Source organism: Maylandia zebra, linkage group LG11 (genome assembly GCF_041146795.1).
Source record: "Maylandia zebra isolate NMK-2024a linkage group LG11, Mzebra_GT3a, whole genome shotgun sequence".
In the NCBI taxonomy this organism is placed as follows: Eukaryota; Metazoa; Chordata; class Actinopteri; order Cichliformes; family Cichlidae; genus Maylandia; species Maylandia zebra.
The window spans coordinates 18051904-18075059 of record NC_135177.1 but is presented as its reverse complement, the minus strand read 5'-3'; the positions used below and the strand labels follow the sequence as shown (position 1 = coordinate 18075059).

The 23156-nt window shown below is 39.8% G+C and overlaps 3 protein-coding genes across 6 annotated transcripts; all 3 read right to left on the bottom strand.

The window, feature by feature from the left end:
* Positions 1–471: 471 nt before the first annotated feature.
* On the bottom strand, positions 472–5770 carry LOC143420941 (uncharacterized). 2 transcript variants are annotated; one of them, XM_076889585.1, is made up of 5 exons: positions 5652–5770; positions 3436–3970; positions 2668–3060; positions 2004–2120; positions 472–1495 (listed from the first exon to the last, which is right to left on the bottom strand). In XM_076889585.1, the coding sequence occupies exons 3-5, from the start codon at positions 3043–3045 to the stop codon at positions 794–796; spliced, it is 1197 nt and encodes a 398-aa protein (XP_076745700.1). In that variant the 5' UTR covers positions 3046–3060; positions 3436–3970; positions 5652–5770; the 3' UTR covers positions 472–793. The 2 variants fall into 2 exon arrangements, with proteins under 2 accessions (XP_076745700.1, XP_076745699.1); XM_076889584.1 differs by lacking the exon at positions 5652–5770 and having other exon boundaries at positions 3436–4323.
* A 5506-nt stretch (positions 5771–11276) lies between these two features.
* On the bottom strand, positions 11277–13619 carry LOC101486652 (uncharacterized). The gene is made up of 5 exons (XM_024804217.2): positions 12855–13619; positions 12476–12592; positions 12252–12398; positions 11842–11952; positions 11277–11753 (listed from the first exon to the last, which is right to left on the bottom strand). Exons 1-5 carry the CDS (start codon positions 12898–12900, stop codon positions 11512–11514), a joined length of 663 nt encoding a protein of 220 aa, XP_024659985.1. The 5' UTR covers positions 12901–13619; the 3' UTR covers positions 11277–11511.
* A 291-nt stretch (positions 13620–13910) lies between these two features.
* On the bottom strand, positions 13911–21592 carry smg9 (SMG9 nonsense mediated mRNA decay factor). 3 transcript variants are annotated; one of them, XM_004541579.4, is made up of 14 exons: positions 21409–21590; positions 21149–21316; positions 20992–21066; positions 20560–20791; positions 20356–20453; positions 20126–20238; positions 18836–18947; positions 18544–18639; positions 18292–18377; positions 17432–17538; positions 17241–17348; positions 15071–15196; positions 14835–14979; positions 13911–14123 (listed from the first exon to the last, which is right to left on the bottom strand). In XM_004541579.4, exons 2-14 carry the CDS (start codon positions 21293–21295, stop codon positions 14045–14047), a joined length of 1524 nt encoding a protein of 507 aa, XP_004541636.3. In that variant the 5' UTR covers positions 21296–21316; positions 21409–21590; the 3' UTR covers positions 13911–14044. The 3 variants fall into 3 exon arrangements, with proteins under 3 accessions (XP_004541636.3, XP_076746016.1, XP_004541635.3); XM_076889901.1 differs by having other exon boundaries at positions 15071–15160; positions 21149–21592; XM_004541578.4 differs by having other exon boundaries at positions 21149–21590.
* Positions 21593–23156: the final 1564 nt, after the last annotated feature.

The following is a 23156-nucleotide window of genomic DNA, read 5'->3' as shown; positions in this document are numbered from 1 at the left end:
AACAAACTGTTCCAACTTCTGCAATCTGGTAGAAGGTTCCGCATCTTCTGGGCAAGGACAGAGAGACTCAAGAGGAGCTTCTATCCCCAAGCCATCCGTGCCCTAAACACACACACCCGCCCGCTCACATCATCTATAATTGACTGAGACAGGACTCTCTTCCAGACACTAAACCAAGGCACAATGTACATTTCAATTCCTTTAATTTTAAATATGTTTATATTGTCTATCCTGTAAAATAGTCAGATGTCTATTCATATTAATGTACAGAATTCACCTGCTTGCTGCTACTACTGCACATTCACCCAATGTATATACTACATATATATATATATATATATATATATATATATATATATATATATATATATATATATATATATATATATATATATATATATGTCAGGCTACATTTCACTGTGTGTTATACTTGTATAACTATGCATGTGACAAATAAAGAACCTTGAACTCTGTGCGAAATTCAGGATAAGAACTGTAAGTGCATGGCACTTCAAGGGTAGCTCCACAGGTGTGAGCAACAGGCCTTCTGTTGAGCCCAGTTTCAGCATTAAAGCACACCAAAATTTTGTCAACACATATCACAGAAGATCCTGTGCAGAAGTGCAGGATTTTTTCAGCTTTGGTTTCATCAGCGTTTTTAACATAACGCTGAAGATGGTTAAATGTTATTTGTTCTCCGTGAGGCAGCATCAATTTTGTTGTTTGAAATAGCTGCACTAGTCTTTTGCCTGTGGCCTTCTTTGTCTCATACAGAGACAACACACTTTCCTTGTCACAGTTTTAGCTGCAGATGTGCCATGGGTGTGGAGAAGCAATCCATTATATACTTTGGCTCTTGGAGAATGGCCTTATGAGCCATTGTTTCAATGGCAGGCTGCATGTTGTTCTTAGGTGGTAGGAAGTGGGAACCCATCCTTGTAAAGAGGTCAAGCAGGTCCTCTTCATCATTTTCATCCATTGTGCCTTGGAGCGCCTTCTCAACAGCTGATCTCTCAACAGGAGGGAGATAGTTGAGAAACAATGCAATCAGAATGTCTACATCAACTGAGTCCATTCCGTGGATGCAAGCTAAAATGAAAGCCCTTGACAGCCTCACTGGAAAGACACCATGGTCTAGTAAGCCTTTCACCCATATCTGCCCAACAGCTTGCCATTCAGCCTCACTAAAGTCTGGCCTCAGCCTTGGAACTCGTTCATTTTCACCTTCACACTGTTCCAAAAATTGCTCCCAAAATGCAGTGTAAACCTCCCTTGACACCCCAGCATCATCAACAGCATTTTCATTTACAAAGTTCATCTTTAAAGTCTCATTCAGAATGCGACTGTCCATAAATACAGCCAAAAGATCATCAACAACCTTTATCCTGCGAATTGATACATGTAGGGGGCTCTGTGGGTCTCCTGAATTTGATGGGGAAAGTTGGTTGCTTGAATCTAAAGGCAAACCTTGTGCGATGAAATTCAGTCCATGGTCCTGAGTAAAAGACAAAACATGCACATTCCATAAGAAATGCAAATGAATTGTACAGATTACACAATATCAATGTTCTGAAAAAGTTTGAAATTTATTTGTCTAATTTTAGTGGGCTGTACATTCCCAAACCATGGTTGCACTGACAATTTATATATAACATTAACATTGTGGCCTGATGGATGTCCTTGTATGCCTCACAGAAAATTATACAAGTGTTCTTTACATGTATGAGAAGACTCACTTCTGTGCAAAATAGGTAGAGAACACAATAGTGACACCAAAACAATGTCTCACTGCTGTGTTATGTAAATAATTTGATTTCAAGACTAAATTTCCTGTTTAATCTTATCTTAATGTAAAACACTGGAATTGTCTCTCAACTGACAATATCCTTTTAATTCAAATGGACCCACAAACTGCCATATCCTCAGAAAATAGCATGAAATTTTGGCATCTCTACAGTATGTAAAGGTAGGTGTTTATGGTTGCCTGAATTGATCCATCTTACCTGTGCAATCTGGGGTGCTTCCTCCTGTATTGACTGCATATGGGGTGTGGGCAAGCCATTAGCTGAAGACAATGGTAGCAGGAAACCATCCATAGGTAATCCATTTGTGTCAGCATTCTGAGAAGGATGTATTGCATTAATTGACAACAGACACCTTAACCCTTCAAGATTAGAAGACTCTTCTTCAATCTTCTACCTTGGCTTATTCTAAATCATGAATGTTCTTAAAAAGTCTGCAAAATATGTCAATAGGTCTTAAGAAATAGAACAAAAATACACCTCTTTATTTTCAGCCTACATGTCTCACTTACAAGAGTAAAAAGACATATTACAGTGGAATTCCACAGGTTTTTATCAGATCTTGATGTACTTCTTACTACTTAAAATGTTGTATTATTGCTGCAAAAAAAAATCAAGTTTTAAACAAACAAGAGATGAATTCTGATTAATAGAAATCGAGCAATTGTTTCACAGTACTGTAAGTTATTTCTTTTAAAAGAATATTACAGAAAATAACACACATACTTAAATTTTGTCCAAGCAGGAATGCATGATCAGCTTTTTTTAAAATCAGAACTATGCAAGTTACTGAATTTGATTATTAATAAATTTCCATATTTTGTCACACTTAAACCATATCAACCACAACTGTCCATGGTCTTACCCGTCTGAGATCCTCACTGTTGACATAATTCAGGGTTATCACGACTGTGTCATCACCATCTGCTCTGACAAGATCCTCTTCAGGATTCCATACAACCGTATCCGCTTCGTCTATGTGTGGAAAACAAAATTCCAAATCTTTTGGAAGTTTGTCCCGGGACTCTAGTTTGAAGGATTTGTTAGGAACTATACTGGTCAGATCAATAATTTCAGAGCAGTGGTCAGGGAAATCATGATCACTTGAGTCAGTCTGCTGCCGCTGTCCCACGACAGTGTTTTTAATGTCTGTTGGGGTTGAATGCATATGATGGGATTTTCCTGGACTTTGTGTTGTCACTGCCTCACAGAGTGATTTCAGTTTTTTTGGATTGTGTTCCATCTGGAAATTGTGAATCTGTGAACCAGAAAACAAACACAAGACACAAACGAAAATAATTCAATTATTTTTTCAGCAGCCAGTCATTTTGTACATGTCAATGAATACAAAGCTGTAAGTCTTTCACAGATGTATTAAATGTACCTTACCACACAAGTCAACAACAAATTCCTGGAATAATTTCATCCTACAGAAGTGCAAATATTCGTAGATGTACATAAAGCACTTGAATAAGACAACTCTTTATTGCAGTTGCACAGTCATACCTAGTACAATAGTACAACAAAATTAGAAAATGTCGCATGTTACCACCGAGCACTACTAAACATGACAAAATACAGTAACTTTAAAGTGATCATTATTTGTAATAATAACTTTCTTATTTTAACAAACCTGTTTGCCAGTGTCACTGTCAGATGAATCCCCATGTTCAAGTAGATCTGGGACAAAATCATCTGTCTCACTGTCAAATCCAAGTAATGTCACCGGTGAATCTTCTTCAGTTATGCTGACAGAAAAATCCTCTTCAGATGAGGACTGAACTGTTAACAGTGTTTCATCTTTCTTGCATGTCTTGTTCCTCCACCATTTCTGGTTCTCACTTGACGGTATTCATTACTGCTTAAATGAAGCCATCCGATTTCAATTTTTCTGCAGGTCTTCTCTCCTGCAGTATTTTATTTCTCTGTCTTGCCATCCCTTCACTTTGCTTGTGGAACACACCTGATGAACCACACAGCATTCCTTTGGTTTTTGATCTTACTTTCCGTGTCGCAATTTTATCTCTTAGGTTCTGCAGAAGAGTCTCTTTATCTGTGCTGTACTTAGTTTGTTGACAGAAGGACTGGACAGCTACTCTGTCACCATATGTCCTTGTGTATTTTGCCATTTGTCCATCAGTCATGACGAACAGCACTGCCTTATCCACCTGCAGACATAAAACATTAGAGAAATGCTATTAATATACTTTTACTCTAGGAAGCCACACTGGCACACATGGAATACTAACTGTATTAGAATAGAGTTCTTAATCACTGTTCATGATCATTATCAAAAGTTACTCTGTCAACTTCTGTCTTATTACTTTACTGTTGCTGTGTTAGTATTAGTATAGTAATAGTAGTAGATATTTATATACTACGTTACTAAAAAATATTTTGCTAGTAAGGTATAAGTAAGGTAAGTTCCACCAAGTATTTGGTGCCATGGTGTCCATGTTACCATGGTAATGGCACAGCCAGATAACAACATCCAAATTCATGGGCTGCAACCTCTTTTTTTTTTAACTTTATTTATCACATTGTCCAAATTCATGGGCTGCATCCTCCTGAGGACGCTTTTGTAGACCGATTATGTCACAGCGATGCGATCCAAATTCATAGACTCCTTTTTTTTTAATTTGCACAGAAATGTACAACAATTATGCAATCTCTACAAAGATTCTATTTTAAATTCGTAAACTCCTCCGAATGCAGCGGACAAATGCGTCCTCCTTTTCACCGATTTTTTTTTTTTTTAAATTATTGAACTTTATTAAGAAACAGTATACAGAACATGTATACAACCAGAACAAAATTAACATATGCCAGGGGGTGTAATACAAAGAATTACAAACATTCACTTTTCACCGAATTTGAAGGATGGGTCGGGTGTGTGCTTCGTGGCCCACCATATCCCAGAATTCAAAGTGCGGCCCAGCCAAACTCCAGTTTCCGGAATGGCAGCCATTAATAAGTTTTAAAATGACCGTTATTAATCTTTCTGGGTCACAAAATAAACTTTTAACATATTTCAGGGGAGAACGTGGGTGTATAAACTTGAAATATCTGCTCGGTTTATCAAGATATCGCATATTTACAAAAGTGCTTCGACGTTTTCCTTGATGTCTGTTACCCACCAGCTCGATAGGTAGCCAAGAGCTCAAGGGTCACTAAAGCCGCCGAGAACGGCACAAATCCCGGCATATTATTTTCAGATCACCACGGACTTTTGCTACTCAGGCTAAACGTAATATATAAAACACTTAGACAACCTAAAAATGTTAATGTTTGGCTTTTTTCAGTGTTTCATTTGTTCGTGAGTAAAACGGTTTGGCTGAGATTAAAGTTATTAGATTAAATTCGATAAAATAAAACTTTATTAATCCCCCAGGTGGGTTCCACCTTGGTTTTACACCGCTTAATCAACGTCAAACAGAAAACTGATTAAACAGAAGTGTGAGATGGTCGAGAATTTACTCCAGTGTCGTCTTATATTTTAGATAGAAAGGAGCAGACGGACGAGCTTATTACACTCCACCGAGACAGCGGTGACGCTAATCAGAAGGCTAGACCGTCCAATTTCCCCAGCCATTTACTTCCGGCCTACCCGACCTTCTGAGGACCCAGCCCACATAGACCACGAAGCCCGAGTCCTCGGGAGGATGCAGCCCATGAATTTGGACACGATTTGAAATTTCAAAACATATGTGCACTTAACGAGTTATGTTTAATGAACCTGAACATATTTACAAGAATTAACATTAAAGGCCTGCATATATGACCTCGGTTTTTCAACAAGTTACTCGCCTTTTGAACCGCGGTGTTTAATGCTTTTTTATTTATACGTACTTTGTCTTGTTGCATGTGCATGATGTCGTCGTGTGGGACCTCTCTTGACCGCAAGAAATGTTCTAAATCCTCCTCCATGTCCACACCGTATGGAGCCCCGTACCGTAGCACTGCACCCTTCAACTGAAACGCTATCAAAAAGGAGCAGGATCTTTTGCGTGATCCCGAGTTTGTTTTGCGAGATCTCGCAAAAGTTTTGCGAGATCCCGAGTTTGTTTTGTACGGAGCCCCGCAGGGGACATGGGAGAAAAAAAAATTAGGGAGAAAAAAAAATTAGGGAGAAAAAAAAAATTAAGACGGACTTTTGCGAGATCTCGCAAAAGTATTGCGAGATCTCGCAAAAGTATTGCGAGAGCTCGCAAAAGTATCGCAAAAGTTTTAGCCGCATTCTTCGGAGGCCGCCAGCTCGAAGCCGACCGGGAGGTCGAGGCACGATGTGCCGGGAAAGCGGTGTTCCTCCCGGCTGTAGTAGGTCTCGACCGCCCGTTAGCTTCAAGCTAGTGGCCGCCAGCTCGAAGCCGACCGGGAGGTCGAGGCACGATGTGCCGGGAAAGCGGTGTTCCTCCGGGCTGTAGTAGGTCTCGACCTCCCGTTAGCTTCGAGCTAGTGGGTGTCAGATCTCCAAAAACGTTGGAGCACTTTTGCAAGTATGTGATGTCTTGTAAACCGAGCAGGTATCTGATGTTTACACAACTACATTCACGCCTCAAAATATCTTAAAAGTGTATTTTGTGACCCAGAAAGAGTAATATTACAACTAAGTAGCTGCCGCCATTGTTGGAGTTTTGCGAGATCTCGCAAAACAAACTCGGGATCTCGCAATACTTTTGCGAGCTCTCGCAATACTTTTGCGAGATCTCGCAAAAGTCCGTCTTAAATTTTTTTTTTTCTCCCTAATTTTTTTTTTCTCCCTAATTTTTTTTCTCCCATGTCCCCTGCGGGGCTCCGTAGTTTTTGTCTGCTTCCATTTGCCTTTGCACTAGGATGATGTCGGTGTAAATGTGCAGTCATATTCATTGGATTCCCACTAGTGCTGTCAGCGTTAATCTCCTTAAAATGACATTAACGCCATAATGCGGCAAATCTGTTAACGAGTTACTGCGGATCGGTAGATTAGTTCAGCCATATTTTCTTTATGTCTTATTAATTTGATAACCCATAATATTGACTATCGCGTACACACAGTGTTGGGGAGTAACGGAATACATGTACCGCCGTTACGTATTAAAAATACAAAATATGAGTAACTGTATTCCGTTACAGTTACCGTTTAAAAAGGTGGTATTCAGAATACAGTTACTTTGTTGAAATAAATGGATTACACTGCGGTACTTTCCTGTTTCATATTGTCGCGGGTCAGGACTGTTTGGGTTTTGTTTGACAGCTGCGTTCTGTTGTTCCAGGCGGCAGCGTTACGGTTGCCATGGTTACAGGGCGACGCTCTCTCTCTCTCTCTGCGACTGTGTGTTTCCTGGGTGAGAGAGCGCCTTTTCGTTGTTGTTGTTGTTGTTGTGCTAAGCTAATAGGCAGAATGCTACAAGCATAGCTCTAAAGAATGTAGCATCATGGGCAGTGTAGTCCGTGCTGCAGGGAGAATGGACTGCCATACACGTTATGGGTCTGTGAGCGAGGAGGGAGAAAAAGGGGAGTGGAAAGGTATGAGTTGTCATCGAGGAAAAACGGGAGCTGGAAGCATGTAAATATAATAACAACCACTTCAGCCAAGAAGAGTGCCTGACGAGCCCAGTTGTAAGTAAACTATTAAGACTCGACTGTACACCGTGTTCGTGTTTTCCTCCGAAAACAATTGGAGCAGTCTTTCAACGCCTCTCTCTGTCTCTCGCAAGAAAAGTTGACCCACACAACAAAGTAAAGCTATTTTTCGGCTACGAGCCGACAGAGACCCCGCCGTATTAGTCAGAGGTCCCTTTACTACAGTTCGGAGACGCGGACCTTCAGTAATAGTAATAAATCACACAGCATTAGTACATTCACGTTGTTGTAAAAAGCATGATAATATATTAAGTAATCCAAAGTATTCAGAATACGTTACTGTCATTGAGTAACGTAACGGAATACGTTACAGAATACATTTTGGGGCATGTATTCTGTATTCTGTAATGGAATACATTTTAAAAGTAACCTTCCCAACACTGCGTACACATACATTTTAAGAATGTATTCATATGTGTGTTTATGCCAGAACATCAAACAAATCTTATATGAGTTTGTATTAGATTATTATATAATTATTATATAATCTAATATAATAAATTAGATTATAATATAATATATTATAATATAAATACTCTAAATAGATTATATTAGAGTAAATACAATCTGCAAAAAAAAAAATGCAAATCACCCAAACCTAGCTGGACCAATAATGCCCATGATCAGTGTATTTACACTTTTGACTCTACATCATCATCTGGTTGTGTGTTAGTCACACAAACTTGAAAGGCAGTTAGTAGGTGACAGTTCAAGAATAATGAGTACACTTTGCACTGTAAGCACTCCTTCACTAACTCTGTGCTATTCTGTTTACACATATTTCAGGAACAGGCATCAGGAACAGGCTACGGGCTCGCGCACACCGCGCACCCATGCCCAGTATCCTGCTAGCCAATGTTCAATCCATCGAGAACAAGCTTGATGACCTCAGAGCCAGAATCAAGTTCCAGAGAGACATTCGGGACTGCAACCTCCTCTGCTTCACCGAGACTTGGCTGAACCCAGCGATACCAGACCACGCCGTGCAGCCGACGGGGTTCTTTTCGGTTTACCGCATGGACAGGACAATGGAGTCGGGGAAGAAAAGAGGTGGTGGAGTGTGTTTGATGGTGAACAACAGATGGTGCGACAGCACAAACATCTCCCCACTCACACGCTCTTGCTCGCCCAATCTGGAGCTTTTGATCGTTAAGTGTCGCCCTTTCTATCTCCCTCGGGAATTCACTGCGGTCATTGCCTGCACTGTTTACATTCCGCCTCACGCGGACTCGGACACTGCCTTATGTGAGCTACATGAGGCTCTCACACATCAACAAACATTCACCGAGATGCCGCACTCATTGTTATGGGAGATTTTAACAGAGTGAATCTCAAACGGACATTTCACAACCTTCACCAGCACATCAACTGCCCCACCCGGGGCACGAGGACATTAGACCACTGCTACACCCCGTTCAAGAACTGTTACAAGGCTCAACCCCTGCCGGCATTTGGAAAATCGGACCATTCCGCCATCTTCCTCATACCTGCTTACAAACAAAGGCTAAAGCAGCAACCACCAATCAGGAGGGAGGTCGCTCGCTGGACGGACCAATCGGTGGCCGCGCTGCAGGACGCACTGGATGACGCAGACTGGGACATGTTTCGGCGCAGCTCTGATGACATCAACATGTTTACGGAAGCGGTTGTGGGATTTATCGGGAAACTAGCGGACGACACAGCAGAAAGAACTATCATCCGAACGTTTCCCAACCAGAAGCCGTGGGTGGATAAAAACATCCGCGACGCTCTGAGATCACGCACCGCTGCCTACAATGAAGGGCTTGTCTCCGGTAATATGGACCTATACAAGGCTGCGTCCTACAACGTGCGCAGCGCGGTCCGAAAGGCAAAGCGGAGCTACGGGGAAAAACTAGAGTCACAGCTACGACAGTGCGACTCTAGGAGCCTGTGGAAAGGACTGCGGACTATAACGGACTATAAACGACCAGCTTCTTCAATGATGAATGCCGATGCTTCACTGGCTGATGAGCTGAACACGTTTTATGCTCGCTTCGACGCCGCAGCAATTAAAACAACAAACGGCTGCGCGCGCTCGGAGTACACCAGTGAAGAAAATGCATTCGTCATCACAGAGCATGCCGTGAGGAACACCTTCAGGAGGGTGAACACCAGGAAGGCAGCAGGACCAGATGCAATCCCTGGCCGGGTCCTTAGAGCCTGCGCTGATCAACTAGCACCGGTGTTCACGGAGATCTTCAACCTCTCCCTGGCCCAAGCTGTGGTTCCCACGTGCTTCAAATGGTCCATTATTGTCCCTGTTCCAAAGAAACAACAGCCCGCTTGCCACAATGACTACCGTCCAGTAGCACTGACTTCAATTGTGATGAAGTGTTTTGAAAGACTGATGAGAGATCACATCACTTCTTCACTTCCTCCCACCATCGACTCACTTCAGTTTGCTTACCGGACTAATCGTTCCACAGACGATGCCATATCTCACCTGCTCCACACATCCCTGAGTCACCTGGACACTGGCAGAGGGAATTATGTTAGGATGCTGTTCGTGGACTACAGTTCAGCATTCAACACAATAATTCCCTCTAAGCTTTTCACCAAGTTGACGGATCTAGGACTCAGCTCATCACTGTGTCAGTGGATCCTCAACTTCCTCACAGACAGACCCCAATCAGTGAGGGTGGGAAAACAAGTCTCCCCCTCCATCTCACTCAGCACTGGAGTGCCTCAGGGCTGTGTTTTAAGCCCCCTGCTGTACTCACTGTACACTTATGACTGTGTAGCCACATCCGACACCACCTCCATTGTCAAGTTTGCTGACGACACTGCTGTTGTGGGCCTGATCTCCGACAACATCGAGACGGCCTACCTGGAGGAGATTAGGAACCTGGAGACCTGGTGCCAGGAGAATAACCTCCTCCTAAACATCAGCAAGACTAAGGAGCTGATCGTGGACTTCACTACAAAGCAGGCGAGGAATTACAAACCCCTCATCATCAGTGGCACGCCAGTGGAGAGAGTGGACAGTTTCCGATACCTGGGTGTCCACATCACTCAGGACCTGTCATGGTCCTGTCACATCAACACCCTGGTTAAGAAAGCCCGTCAGCGTCTCTTCTTCCTCAGAAGACTTAGAGGCTTTCATCTGCCACTGAAGGTGCTCAAGAACTTCTACTCCTGCACCATCGAGAGCGTCCTGACGTCAAACATCTGCACCTGGTTTGGGAACAGCACCAAGCAGGATAGACGAGATCTGCAAAGGGTGGTGCGCTCGGCAGAGCGCATCATTCAATCAGAGCTCCCTGACCTGCTGTCCATCTACACCAAGCGGTGCAAGTCCAAAGCTAGGAAGATTATGATGGACCTCTCCCATCCCAACAATGGACTCTTCTCACTGTTGAGGTCTGGGAAGCGCTTCCGCTCCCTTAAGGCCAAAACAGAGAGAATGAAGAGGAGCTTCTTCCCCCAGGCTATTCGGGGCCTGAACCAGGTGTAGGACTGGACTCTCCCAAACACGTCACTATAAGACTGGACTCTCACACACGTCACCACACGCACCACCACACATTTCCTATAATCCTATAATTCCTATAATTTATAATCCTTATCTTTATCATCTCTTCTGCTATTTGCACATTCTTTACTGTAAATTCCTAAGTTAATTTGTAAATTTTTGTAGTAAATTGTAAATATTGTAGAACTTTTCTTCTGTCATTTAATGGTCGGGCATTGTACAGCTACAAGCATTTCACCCCCATGTCATACTGTGTATGGTTGTGTGTGTGTGACAAATAAAATTTGAATTTGAAATTTGAATTTAATTGTCAAAATCCACCATATTTGTATTTTACTTTTCTATTAATTCAGGAAAATGTCTCACTGACTCCTTACGATAACCTTTAAATGTGCGTGCAAAATGATTTTGAGACTTAAAGGAAACAGAGATGCATATAGGATTTTAAGAAATTTATTCGTTAATTTTTTTCCACAAACCGAAAATTATATTTAGTTACAAAATTTTCAATAATTTTTTAAGGTCTGGTGAAATGGGAGGAAACATTGTGACAGTCATATGAAAAGCTGGGATGTGATGCTGTTGTTTCATCAGCTAAGAGAACAAGACCAGAGAGATCAGCGTTGTGACAAAGAGCAGACGGCCAACAGCTGTAGTGCCAGCAGTTGTACTACTGGGCTGTGATGTAGTTGTCATCCCAGCACTGTTGCAGAGGTCACCCTGGCAGCAGCTGATTTCTGCTGCAGTGATTCCTGTGATCTGTGGAGATTGTGTGCTTGAGCAAATCAGCTTGGAGGCGCAGCCCTTTACAGTCACCTTTTGTCCTTCTGCAGTCACTGAGGAAATGAAAGGAAGGAATAACAGAACATTTGTCTGAGCAGAAAAGAACAAACATGCAGACACTGAATCCTGTCGGTATATTACTTGCTGATGAGATGCAGTGGTCCTCATTTCCGTTGCAGTTTAGAGTTTGTGTGCAATCGTTTCCAACACATTGGAAGCACTTTTTCCCATTTGGAGATGAGATGCTGCCCTCTGTTGAATACAGAAATATTTGTAATATTTGTTTCCCTGCTTATTTTAACTGTGTGCCAAAAACATCAGCTTGGAAAAAAAACCAACAGAAAACAATATGTTACTAATATGTTTGTTTGAGAATTTTCAATCAGGAAATTTTCACAGATTGATTATTTTGCCCTGATCTATTCAAGCAAATACGACGATTGACCCACTTTAAAATTTCTCAACATATTTGATAAAAAGATTTTTTATTTTTTAAGTTTCAAGAACAGGAAATTAGATTTCAAAATACCAAGAAGCATGATAGAAATTACCAGGGGCATCTTGAGAGTTGCAAAGATCAGAGGTGCAGCACTTGCTGGTAATTAGAGTTCGGGCGCCTCCAAAGTTGATTGAGGCCTGAACACACTCCTCAGCCGCAGCACAACTTTTACCTTTAATATCAACCAGTTTTGAACCACCTGCAACAAAAAGACGAACCATTGAAAACTGAACCAGTTTAAAAGAAGAATAAAATAAGAACTATACAAAATCAAACCTGCGTATGAAGCTATTCTGACTGATGCACACTGAGTGTTGGAAGGACATTCTTTTGTTGTCTGAGCGCAGCTTCCAGAGAGGTCCGGTATGCATTCGTAACATTTCAAAGCACAGGCTGATAAAACAAAGATAAAGACAAGTAAACTTTCTCTTGCTTCCAATGCATGGACATATTCTAAAACATTCACTAAAACAGTTTGAAAAATAGATGGCTAACAGTACAATAAATAGTGCAATCATTTGTAGAATTGACAAACCTTTACTAAGATGTAATGACACTTGTTGTAAAAGCATTAAAAAAGAAAACATTTCATTGAATATTACAGAACTTGCTGGTTTAAAAATGTTAAAGAACAGATAACTGAACAAAAACTTGCCTTTAGGGAGCAGCACAATCCCAAGGATCAGCACAAAGATCTGCATTGTGTGATGGTCAGATAGAAGTGAATTTCTGTTTAGTTTCTGTTCAGTTTATAAGTAATTCTTATTGGGGGGAAGTGGTCTTCTTGCTGTGACCACTCCTTAACTCCTCCTTTGACAATGAAAGAACCTGACTATCAAAAACAAGCCTTTGAAACAGCATATATGTATATATGAATAGACTTCATAGAACCTATATCTAGATAATTAAATTGGTATTAGTTAGAATTCTCCAAAGTTAAAATAGAATAACATAGAATACCTGAATCTCAACATATGTATGAGGAAGAATAATATCTATTAAAACTAGTTTAAAAACCTGTTTAGTTCCAGTTTGTTTATTTGTTTGAAGTTTTAGTGATAATAAAATGCCTTATTGATTTTTGTATCAGTGTATTGATGACAGGTGGCTATATATATGCTTCTATTCATAGCTGAAGTTTTAGTGTTATTAAATTGCTGATTTTTGTATCATATATTTGATGGAATATTCTTTAAAGTCGTTTCATTCTTTTGCTAAAATATGTTTAGGCTGCATATCATTTTCTTTTAGAACGGACGTGAATTGTTTTTTTTTTCTTTGATAACCAGTGACTGTTTCAGTTGTCAGCAGAGTATGTTTTAACCATGCAACCACTCTAGTGGCACTGAATGAAAAAAAAACTGACTGTGATGCATGCTACATGCATTCTACAATACAACATATATCTTTAAAAAACCAGGCCCACCAGTTCTCTCTTTCATTTTTACCATACTTTTTACAAAGGTAATAACAAGACAGAAATCTCTATTTTCACCTTATAAAACATGTTAAGTATCAGTGCATCAAAACTGAAACACAGTCAAGAATGACTTGAATTTAAAAACTATTCTCGCATTTTTATTAGACATGTGCTGAGAGAAGACACTTTCTTTTCCCGCTCACCACCTCTGCACAGGCTGTAACTTTATCTGTAACTATCAGAATTCCTGAGGACAGTCCCAGGACACTATAGAACAAGCAGGACTCAAAGTCTGAATAATTATATTTATTTTATGTCCCAGTGATGTTTTTTTTTTTTCAACATCCCATTCAGCTGCACTTCTTTTGTCTTTGTGTGATCTGATCAGTGAAATAAAACTGTACATAAGAGCAGTTAAACACGTGTCAGCAGAGCAGACGACTGTATTCAGAGAGGGCCGAGGACTTTTTCACACCATCCCAGATACGAGCTGCATAGTGAAACCTGTGAAAACAAAGAAAGTTAAGACAGGAAACAGAGGGATAAACTTAAACGAAATCCCAATAATGTCTCAAGATTTCACAAAATTACAGTGACATAGTACAAAGAAGAAAAAAATCCAAATATTATGCATTTCTGCACCAACCTTAATTATTAACACTTTTACTTTCTTTATATGGCATGGAAATATATTTCTTTTCACTGTAGTATTTCATTTTCAATTGATATTGTTTTAAGCATGTTCAGAAAAAAATTAACCTGATATCCCACAGCAAGAAATATTTTTCACTACTCTGAAAGTTTTGTGCTTGTAGGTACATGCAGCAAGTTGCACCTCAGAAAACTATTTCACAACAAACCACCAGCGCTCATTTTCTGTTGTTTACAAAAAACAAAACAAAAAGACAGCAGGTTGTAGTCACTGAAAGTAAAGGGAAGCAGAGAGATCCCTCATCTCTAATAGATATTTTGCATTTCTTCCACAGGGATTAAAAACTGTTTCTATGAGAGTTCAAAAACAATGACATTTATGATGGCTTTGTTGAGCAAACCAGTTTAAAACATAAAACTGATTCTCACCCTGGGTGCAGGATGTATTTACTTGGTTGTCTCACTTTTTTTTACCATGGATTAGTCACCTACACTTTTTGAATAGTGGAATATGAATAAAATAATTATTCATTTATAAATAAATAGTACTGATATGATGTTTACCAGTTTTTCTCAGTGAGAATAGTGTGTGACAGCTGACAGCGGGGCATGGCCAGTATTTGGCTGCGGAGTTTTGAAACCATGGTGGAAAAGGCCGGGTGTCCTCTATAGCCGGGGAGCAGAGAGAACAGTGGGTACGTTCCTGACCCTAAACAACGTACAAAGATTCATTTATTTTTCACACAACACACGAGATGTCACTTGAGTTTTACCTTATGAGAAGAATAAATGTTTGTAACCTGCTTTGGTCAAATTATCCTCCCCGTCATTTTCCTGCACAGGAAGCAAAAACATATTGACCTCGGTTGTCAGATAGTCCTGCCCCAGGCCTGGGAAGACATTGCAGTCAAGCATGGATAATGTTCCTGAGAATAAAACACATGTTATAGTTGTGGCCAGCCTGTTAATCCACTTCAGAAGTGATGCTTTGTTTACAGGACTACAAAACCAAACACATTCACTAAAAACCTTTGAACAGTCACAAAATATCATTTTGCTCACAAGTACAAAGCAAACAAAAGGTTTTCATCTAGAAACACCATAAACCTGATGAAGCCTTTTACCACTCCTGAATGCACATTTAGAACTTTTGGGTTAAATCATCAGTGATATGTATGGAGGTCAGAAGAGAGGCACAACAGTGATTGTCTACAGCCATCTGTATAACATGGTAGAGGGTCATAGTTTGGGGAGGTATTTCAGCCAGTGGTGTTGATAGAGTTATGAATGCAGAAAAGGATTAATTTTGACATTGATCATGGGAGAATGATCCCAAACACACTGTCAATGCCATAAAAGCATACCTGGCTAGAAAAACACTCACAGGAACACTATCAGTCTGGGGGTGGGCGCTATAAACCCCCCACCCAGAAATTCTTCTACCCAGCAACTGCGTTGAGGATATGTCTCTATATACTCCTGGATAAGGAAAAATAGCAACAGCATGAGTATCGGATGAGCAAGGGAATGAGACTCGCTATTGTTTGACTTTCACAAGGAGGATGCCAAACAAAATGGGGTAATTTGCGAAACATGCTGTAAAATTATGCCCCTAAAGGTATCAGTACCACAAGTTCAACTGCAAAATTAAGACCAATTTAAACTCTGCATGTCAATGTCTCCCCACACCAAAGAAAACCTCAAATAAACCATCTGTGATAACAGTGACTGTTCTTGGTCAGTCGTTTTTATAGTCATTATGTAGACTTTTGTCTCTATAATTTGAGGTCATCACATTTTTTTATATGTTGTAAAGCACAAAGGAGCACCTTTTTAATTTCAGTTGTTTTGTCTCGTTAATTATTGCTCAAAGTTTTTTGTGCTGCTATGATCTTTATTTGTTAAAGGTGTAGTGTTGACCACAGAAAGAGACTTACTGTGACAGCATAGTCATTTGTGAAAAATCCCTGTATGAAACTGATGGTTACTGTTAAAATAAAACATGTCAATTCATTCAGATTCTTTGTAGAAAAAATTTAAATGAGTACACCAGTGTCATTTTTGGCACTGCATGATTGAAAATGACACTTGTTTTGGAGGTTATTTAAACATATCGCGATATATATCATGTATCTTGATATAGTAAAAAAATTACACAATATAGATTTTCCTCATATTGCCCAGCCCTATATCAGTCATGGATTGGCCTCCCCAGAACTTGGACATCAAAAATAATTAAAACTGTTTGCAATCATCCATAGAAAATGTAACAAAAGGCAGCCAACGTCGAAAGAAGAGTTTTGACTGTCCTTCAATAAATGTGGAGAACAGTTCCTGAAGACTGCTTAAAGAAATGATAACAAAGCTTTCCTAAGAGAGTTCAGGAGAGAAAAAGTAGTCATTCCAAATACTGACTTTAAAGTTTCGTATTTTCCTTATACACTGCATTTCCATTCATGTTTTGAGGGGTGACTCAAGATTTGCACAGTAAATGGTAAATGGCCTGTATTTGTATAGTGCTTTTCTAGTCCCTAAGGACCCCAAAGCGCTTTACACAACCAGTCATCCACCCATTCACACACACATTCACACACTGGAGATGGCAAGCTACATTGTAGCCACAGCCACCCTGGGGCGCACTGACAGAGGCGAGGCTGCCGGACACTGGCGCCACCGGGCCCTCTGACCACCACCAGTAGGCAACGGGTGAAGTGTCTTGCCCAAGGACACAACGACTGAGACTGTCCAAGCCGGGGCTCGAACCGGCAACCTTCCGATTACAAGGTGAACGCCCAACTCTTGAGCCACGATCGTCCCAGTACTTTAAATGTAGATAATTTCTTACCATTTACTTAACTTTTTTTTGCCACCATATCACATTCATTTTCTTCTACCAGCTCCCTTACTGGCATTCATTACTACTTACACATAAAACATTAACATAAAGAGAAATTTGTTGTAGTTTTGCACCTTTGTATTTGAGGTGAGAATGAGCCATTAATTTGTTGACCACCATATGCATGTTCTTCAGATTTCTTGGGCAGAAATCATCCCGTCTGGCCTTGTTCTGGAGGAAAACTGGGGGAGAAAGAAATTTAAACTTTGACATGCTTAAATTTGGTTTGTGTGTCAAATATAGCGCGTCAGCATTAAACAGCCACCTATATGTGGATAATACTCTGCTCCGTCATCACTGCCTGAAGAGCCGGTGCTGTCGTGGCTTGCAGATGGTGTGGAAGGTTTCAGCATCTCAGCAGTCTGAAGAAACCTGTCCATAAAGGTGACACCATAATATAACTTCAGCTGTGGAATCAATTTGTGTCACAAGAAGCAATAATAATGAGAATTAGATCATTTTACTGAGTGGAAAGAGTACAGGTAAAATTTGCTTGGATAGTTACATATGTAAATATACAGAATCTGCCATTTTCCTGCTGTGCCAATGTGAGATGCTACTTGGCAATAGCCCTGGTAAAAACCATTGTTTGGTAATCTGACATTGATTTTTCACCAAAGGATGCCAAAACAATACATAATCATATCAATATTTGTGCTGATTAAAACTGTAGCTTTCTACTACAGAGATATCATTTTAAGCTATGTACAAAGCCAGTGAAAACTTGCTTTTAATGGCAATATTTTCAGCATTAGGCAAGAATGCTATGCAAAGGGAAAAGGTTTTTAATCACATAGCCAGAGTTGCTCAGATTGTTTGTTATGCTGTGTGAAGAAAATGAGTCATGAACTGATCCAAATGGATTGTGGCGTACAAAAGGTAATAAATGTCAGCACATGTTAGATGGGCATGGAGTCTGACATTTTACACAGGTCTGGATTTGCCTGTTTAAAATGTTAGACTGGCTGAAAGAACAACATTGCTGAGCTTATGAAAAAGCAAAAACAAATATCCTTTTAAGATATAGCATGAAATGTTCAGCATTCCTTTGAGAGTATTGGGCTTTAAAATTATAATCACAACCATCTTGAGAGCACAGGTCCATCGCAGACCTAAAATACTTACCTGTAAAGGTTCAAATCAGTGAACCAGTCTTGAACCACAATTACAACATGGCACACTGTAAACAGGAAGGCAGCGATCTGAAGAGACTGTAGAAGAATTATACAGAGAGTACAAACATGCTTTATTTGTAGAAAAGAATAAATACGATCACTAAACCAACATCAAACAATGAATCCCAAAACTAAAGTTCACAGGTGTTTAGCACCAGCATTCATATTATTATATACTGTCCTCCGCAGGCCAGCCACATACCTGCATCTCAACATATGTATGAGGAAGATTGTATTCTGGAGGTAACTTCCGATCATTGTTGATAAGATGATCCAGAATTGATGGGCTAAGCATTGGCTGAAGAATGACATTTAAACACAGTGAAACATGTTGTTGCTTCAGCACAACAAATCCTTAACCACAGTTAGACATCTTGCAGTTCCAAGGTTAACATTACAGACAGTTTGTACCAACTTACATTCTGACAGCAAAAAGAAAATACTACAGTAAACCGTAGAAACTGTCATTTCTAATCACAATACTTCATTCATACCTGCGTATCCAAGAAGATAACTCTCTCCTGTGTGATGAAGAAATCAATCCCTGTGCTCTGATTTCCACCTCTTTCCTTGATTTCTTGAGTCTGGGGTCTGAATACAAAACTCCTGTTCAAACAAACACACGTTTTTATTCAATATCACCTCCAAAGAACTGTTCAAGTGATTTTTCTCAAATTAATTATTAAAGTACTCGCATTGATCCTTTAAAAAAAGAAATGCATCTGTAATTATCAGACAAATATAGAGTATTATATTGAGTATATTTCATATTAGAAAAATCACATGGCACACCACCAAACAAAATGTTACAAAAAGCATATTGATAATTTTTCCCTGCAGGAGTGGAACCACAATCTTCCACGACACACCTATGTGCCACGGCTCAGTGGTTGGGAACTAGATGTTCTGCGTTTTGATGGCAGGGATAAAATGTATTCAGACAAGTTCTACGGTTGTATTACCTCATTCCCTCTTAACTTAAGTAGGCATTTCACTTGAATAAGGGAAAGTGCCTCCTGGGCACCTCCTGGGTTATGTGCGTCACACTCTGATGGATGCATCGGAGAGGAATTTAGGAATCAGTTTGTTGCCCAAGGATATTTGGCATGCAGACTGGAGCACCTAGGGTTTAAACCAATAACCTTCTAAATAGTAAATGAAATGCGCCATCTCTTGAGCTTCAGCCATCACATCGCCGTTCCCTACAGTTTGTGTGTTGGATCAATTTAAGTGAATGGCAATTATAGAGTACTTTTCTATTATCAGTGACCACTCAGCGTGCTTTAAGACAAGCCAAAGACCTTTTTCCTGTCTTTTTGTGTAATTAAGCACTTTCATCATTTCAAATCTTCTGCAATTTAAAAATCACCAGTTAAGCCTATGTGCATGAGTTTGGCCCAAACCAAAACACTACTGATATTTCTCACGTGAGTCATGCGGATATTGCTCAACAAGGAGGTTTTTGCCAAACCATCAGGGACTCCAAATTTTTAAATGCAAGTCATGAAATAGTATCTAGTCCGGTGTAACTGAAACTTTGGCAATCATTTCAATGCAACTGCCGCCAACCTCCATCCAGGAAATACAGATTTTTCCCAGTGGTTGCTATACAGGTGTGGAATGGTCTCTAACTGGTGTCCCATTCATTTCATCCTAACCCATCAGCATGATTGTCACAGGTCCAAACTGAACACCGTATATTTAGTTGTCATGTGTCTGCAAAAACCTCAGTAGTGTGTGTAGTGCAGAACACTTTACATCTTGATCTTATTCTTTAACCTTACCTTTGATCTTCCTCAGGAGTGTTGGCAGATAACAGCGACATGATGGTGGATTTCCCAGTTCCCTGCAAGCCAATAACTCCCACCACCAACATGTCTGTCTGGTCCCTCAAATACTGCAACACATCACAACAACATCACTCAGTTTCCTTTGATCACATATCATAAAGTAAACTGAAAGCACTGTTTAAATCTGCAAAATCAACTAAATGTATTAAATGCTATGAATTTACCTCCATGGCACTGTCACACCAATTCATCTGATCATCCACCAGTTTAATGCTGTGCTTCATTTTCTCCGGAGGAAGGAGTTTGGACTGCCCAACCATGGCTGGAAGTCACATGAAAGCTTGTGGCCTTAATTATTGCACATGAACATACTTTTGAATTTGGAGAAGAAAATAAAATGTCTTTTTGTAGAGTCTATAACAACTCACGGTCCAATGCACTGCTCGATGCAGAAGCACTCATTCCTCTGTTTTGGATCTGGTATACAGGCTGAGTAGGTCGCTGCCCTTCCCTCTCTATCTTAGAGGGTGGACCAGAGGACTGTGCAGCCGACTCAGTAGGTGTCCCTGGCTTCACTCCATCGTCCCTGGCCTTCATTAGCATGATGGGCTTCTCAAGGACTGGTGTTCCACTGACAGGTGTATTTTGTGAGGGCTTAGCCTTAGAATATATAAACAACAGCACGAATTGGAGAAGGAAGTGCTTCGTAAGCACAAACAAGTACGGCTCGTTTTGTTCTGGCATTGTGAATATTCTTTGATTTTGGCTATTCTTCCTATTCGGTTAGGGTAAGCAAAATGATACCTCACAAATTTAAACTGTAGACTATAGTTTGTGGTCTCAAAGACAAGCCCACCTACCCTTTCTCCGGGAGGTTTTGCAAGAATGATGGGGGTCTTCTGAATTAGAGGACCTGGTGGATCCTCGCTTCCATCCTGGAAAGAAAATGATTCGAGTAAGTATTTTGATGTAGAGAAGATAAAATCAGAGGCCAAAGCAGTATATCGTTTGAAGTACCCTTCGCTCTCTCGGTTGGTAATCCCGATCTCGACTGGGTCCGGACAGATTTTGCCCCGGAGGGCCAACATCTCTGTCCCCTCGGCGTCGCCTCCTCCTGCGCCCTTGCCCATACATGCCGGGTTGACTGTGACCGGACTCGGACATATCGCGACTCACCTGGAACAGCTGATGTTTACAGAAAGCTTGTAAACGACGGGTAGTAGAGCCGAGATAAAGCTATTATTTATAATTAAAATTCTGTTTCCTAAAAGACAGACCTCTAATACCGACGCCTCAAGGTATGGCTTTTAATATCGTTAACATTTAAACGTAAAAATTAGCTAGAAGCTATCATTATAAGTCAACCCTAACGGTGGTTATAAACAACGCTAGCCAAGACTTCCTGGTGAAGTGTTTGTTTCGTGGCTTGGCGTTTGCCGTGTACGGTTCAACTGAGCGGATAAGGAAAGCGATAATGTTCCACCCGCCTGGAAATCTCTTTTGTACAAAACAAATGCATCTTGTTCGTCATGTAAAAGAAGTCGATTTGAAACACAGTTAAAACATGACTAGTTCCCCTGTCAGGAACTATTTTATCACACATATAATATAATATAATATAATATAATATAATATAATATAATATAATATAATATAATATAATTAGTTTTAATCATTGTTTTGAAATCTGAAATTTCCCCAGTAATGAAAGCTGTATAACAGATTTTTTTCATAGTTTCATCCTAATTTAAAAATGAAGTCAAGTCAAAGTCAAATTAAACTTTATTGACTTGACTTCATTTTTAAATGAATGAATGAATTAAATCTGATAAAGCTGTTACACAAGAACATTTTAATCTATATTTCAAAAAAGAGTCACATTTTTAAAAATTTGAATAAAACTTGACTTCGACTATTTAATTATGCACTCATTTGGATTGATCTCGGGTTAAGTAAACCCGCAGTATTTTGTGTTTTGTTTTGTTTTTCTCTCTTCATAAAAAAAACAAGAAAAACGGCATGCTCAGCTCCTAGCCAAAAAATCTATTGAATTGTTTAATTTATAAAGTTAATCTATTTATCGTCAAGGACTTGCAGCACAATCTCAATTTCAACTAGTAATTAAAAAAACCCCACTGTTTTAATATGACACTGATCTAAACACATCTGGAAGGATAGTATTATAAATGAATAAGGAAAATCTATCTTTATGATCTTCTCCTTTGCTTCACATTGTTTAACTGTTTTGGTTCATTTATCTTATTTGTCTTTCTTTTTTTAAAGCCATACATCATGACAGGTGTCACTTCCCTGTTGCTCTTGCTGCCCTCTCTCTGACACAAATCACGCCTGACACTTGTCTCACTCCACTCTCTTCTTCACCTCTCTTGTGCACTGTCTTTTACTTTGGATGGATGACCCCAAATATCTAAGCTCATCTACCTTGACTACCTCTACTCTTTGCAAGTTTGCACTCTTACACCTGCCTCTCGCTCTTTCGAACATGAATTCCATCTTGCTTCTACAAACTTTCATTCCTCTTGTTTGCTGTAACACCCTCCCTTTAGGCAAACATCACATCTGTAGTGCTCCTTCTATGCATAAATTATTACTTCCGCTCACTGACCATCACTTCTCTTCTTAACCCAGCTTAAAATACTATTTGCCATATCTTCCTGGTATAAGCGTTATCCCTCTTTAGTTACTACAGCTCTAACATCACCAGGGTTCTTCAAATCTTCTCCATTGTTCAGGCATCCACTCACTCTGCTTATTTAACATAAAATGCATATAAACATATATGCATAAAAAGAGATATTGAGAAGATGCAGGGGAATACGTTTCTTAGTGTATAAGCTTGATTTCAGAAAGAAAAAAGTAAGGTGTCTCATAATTTTCTTTAAATAAAAATTAATGAAATAAAATAAAATAAATAATGGGCTTCTTCTGTTAGCAATTTAGCATGAGATCGCTTTGCATTAAAGATTTATTTTTTAATAAATCTGTAGATTAAAAATTGCAGCAG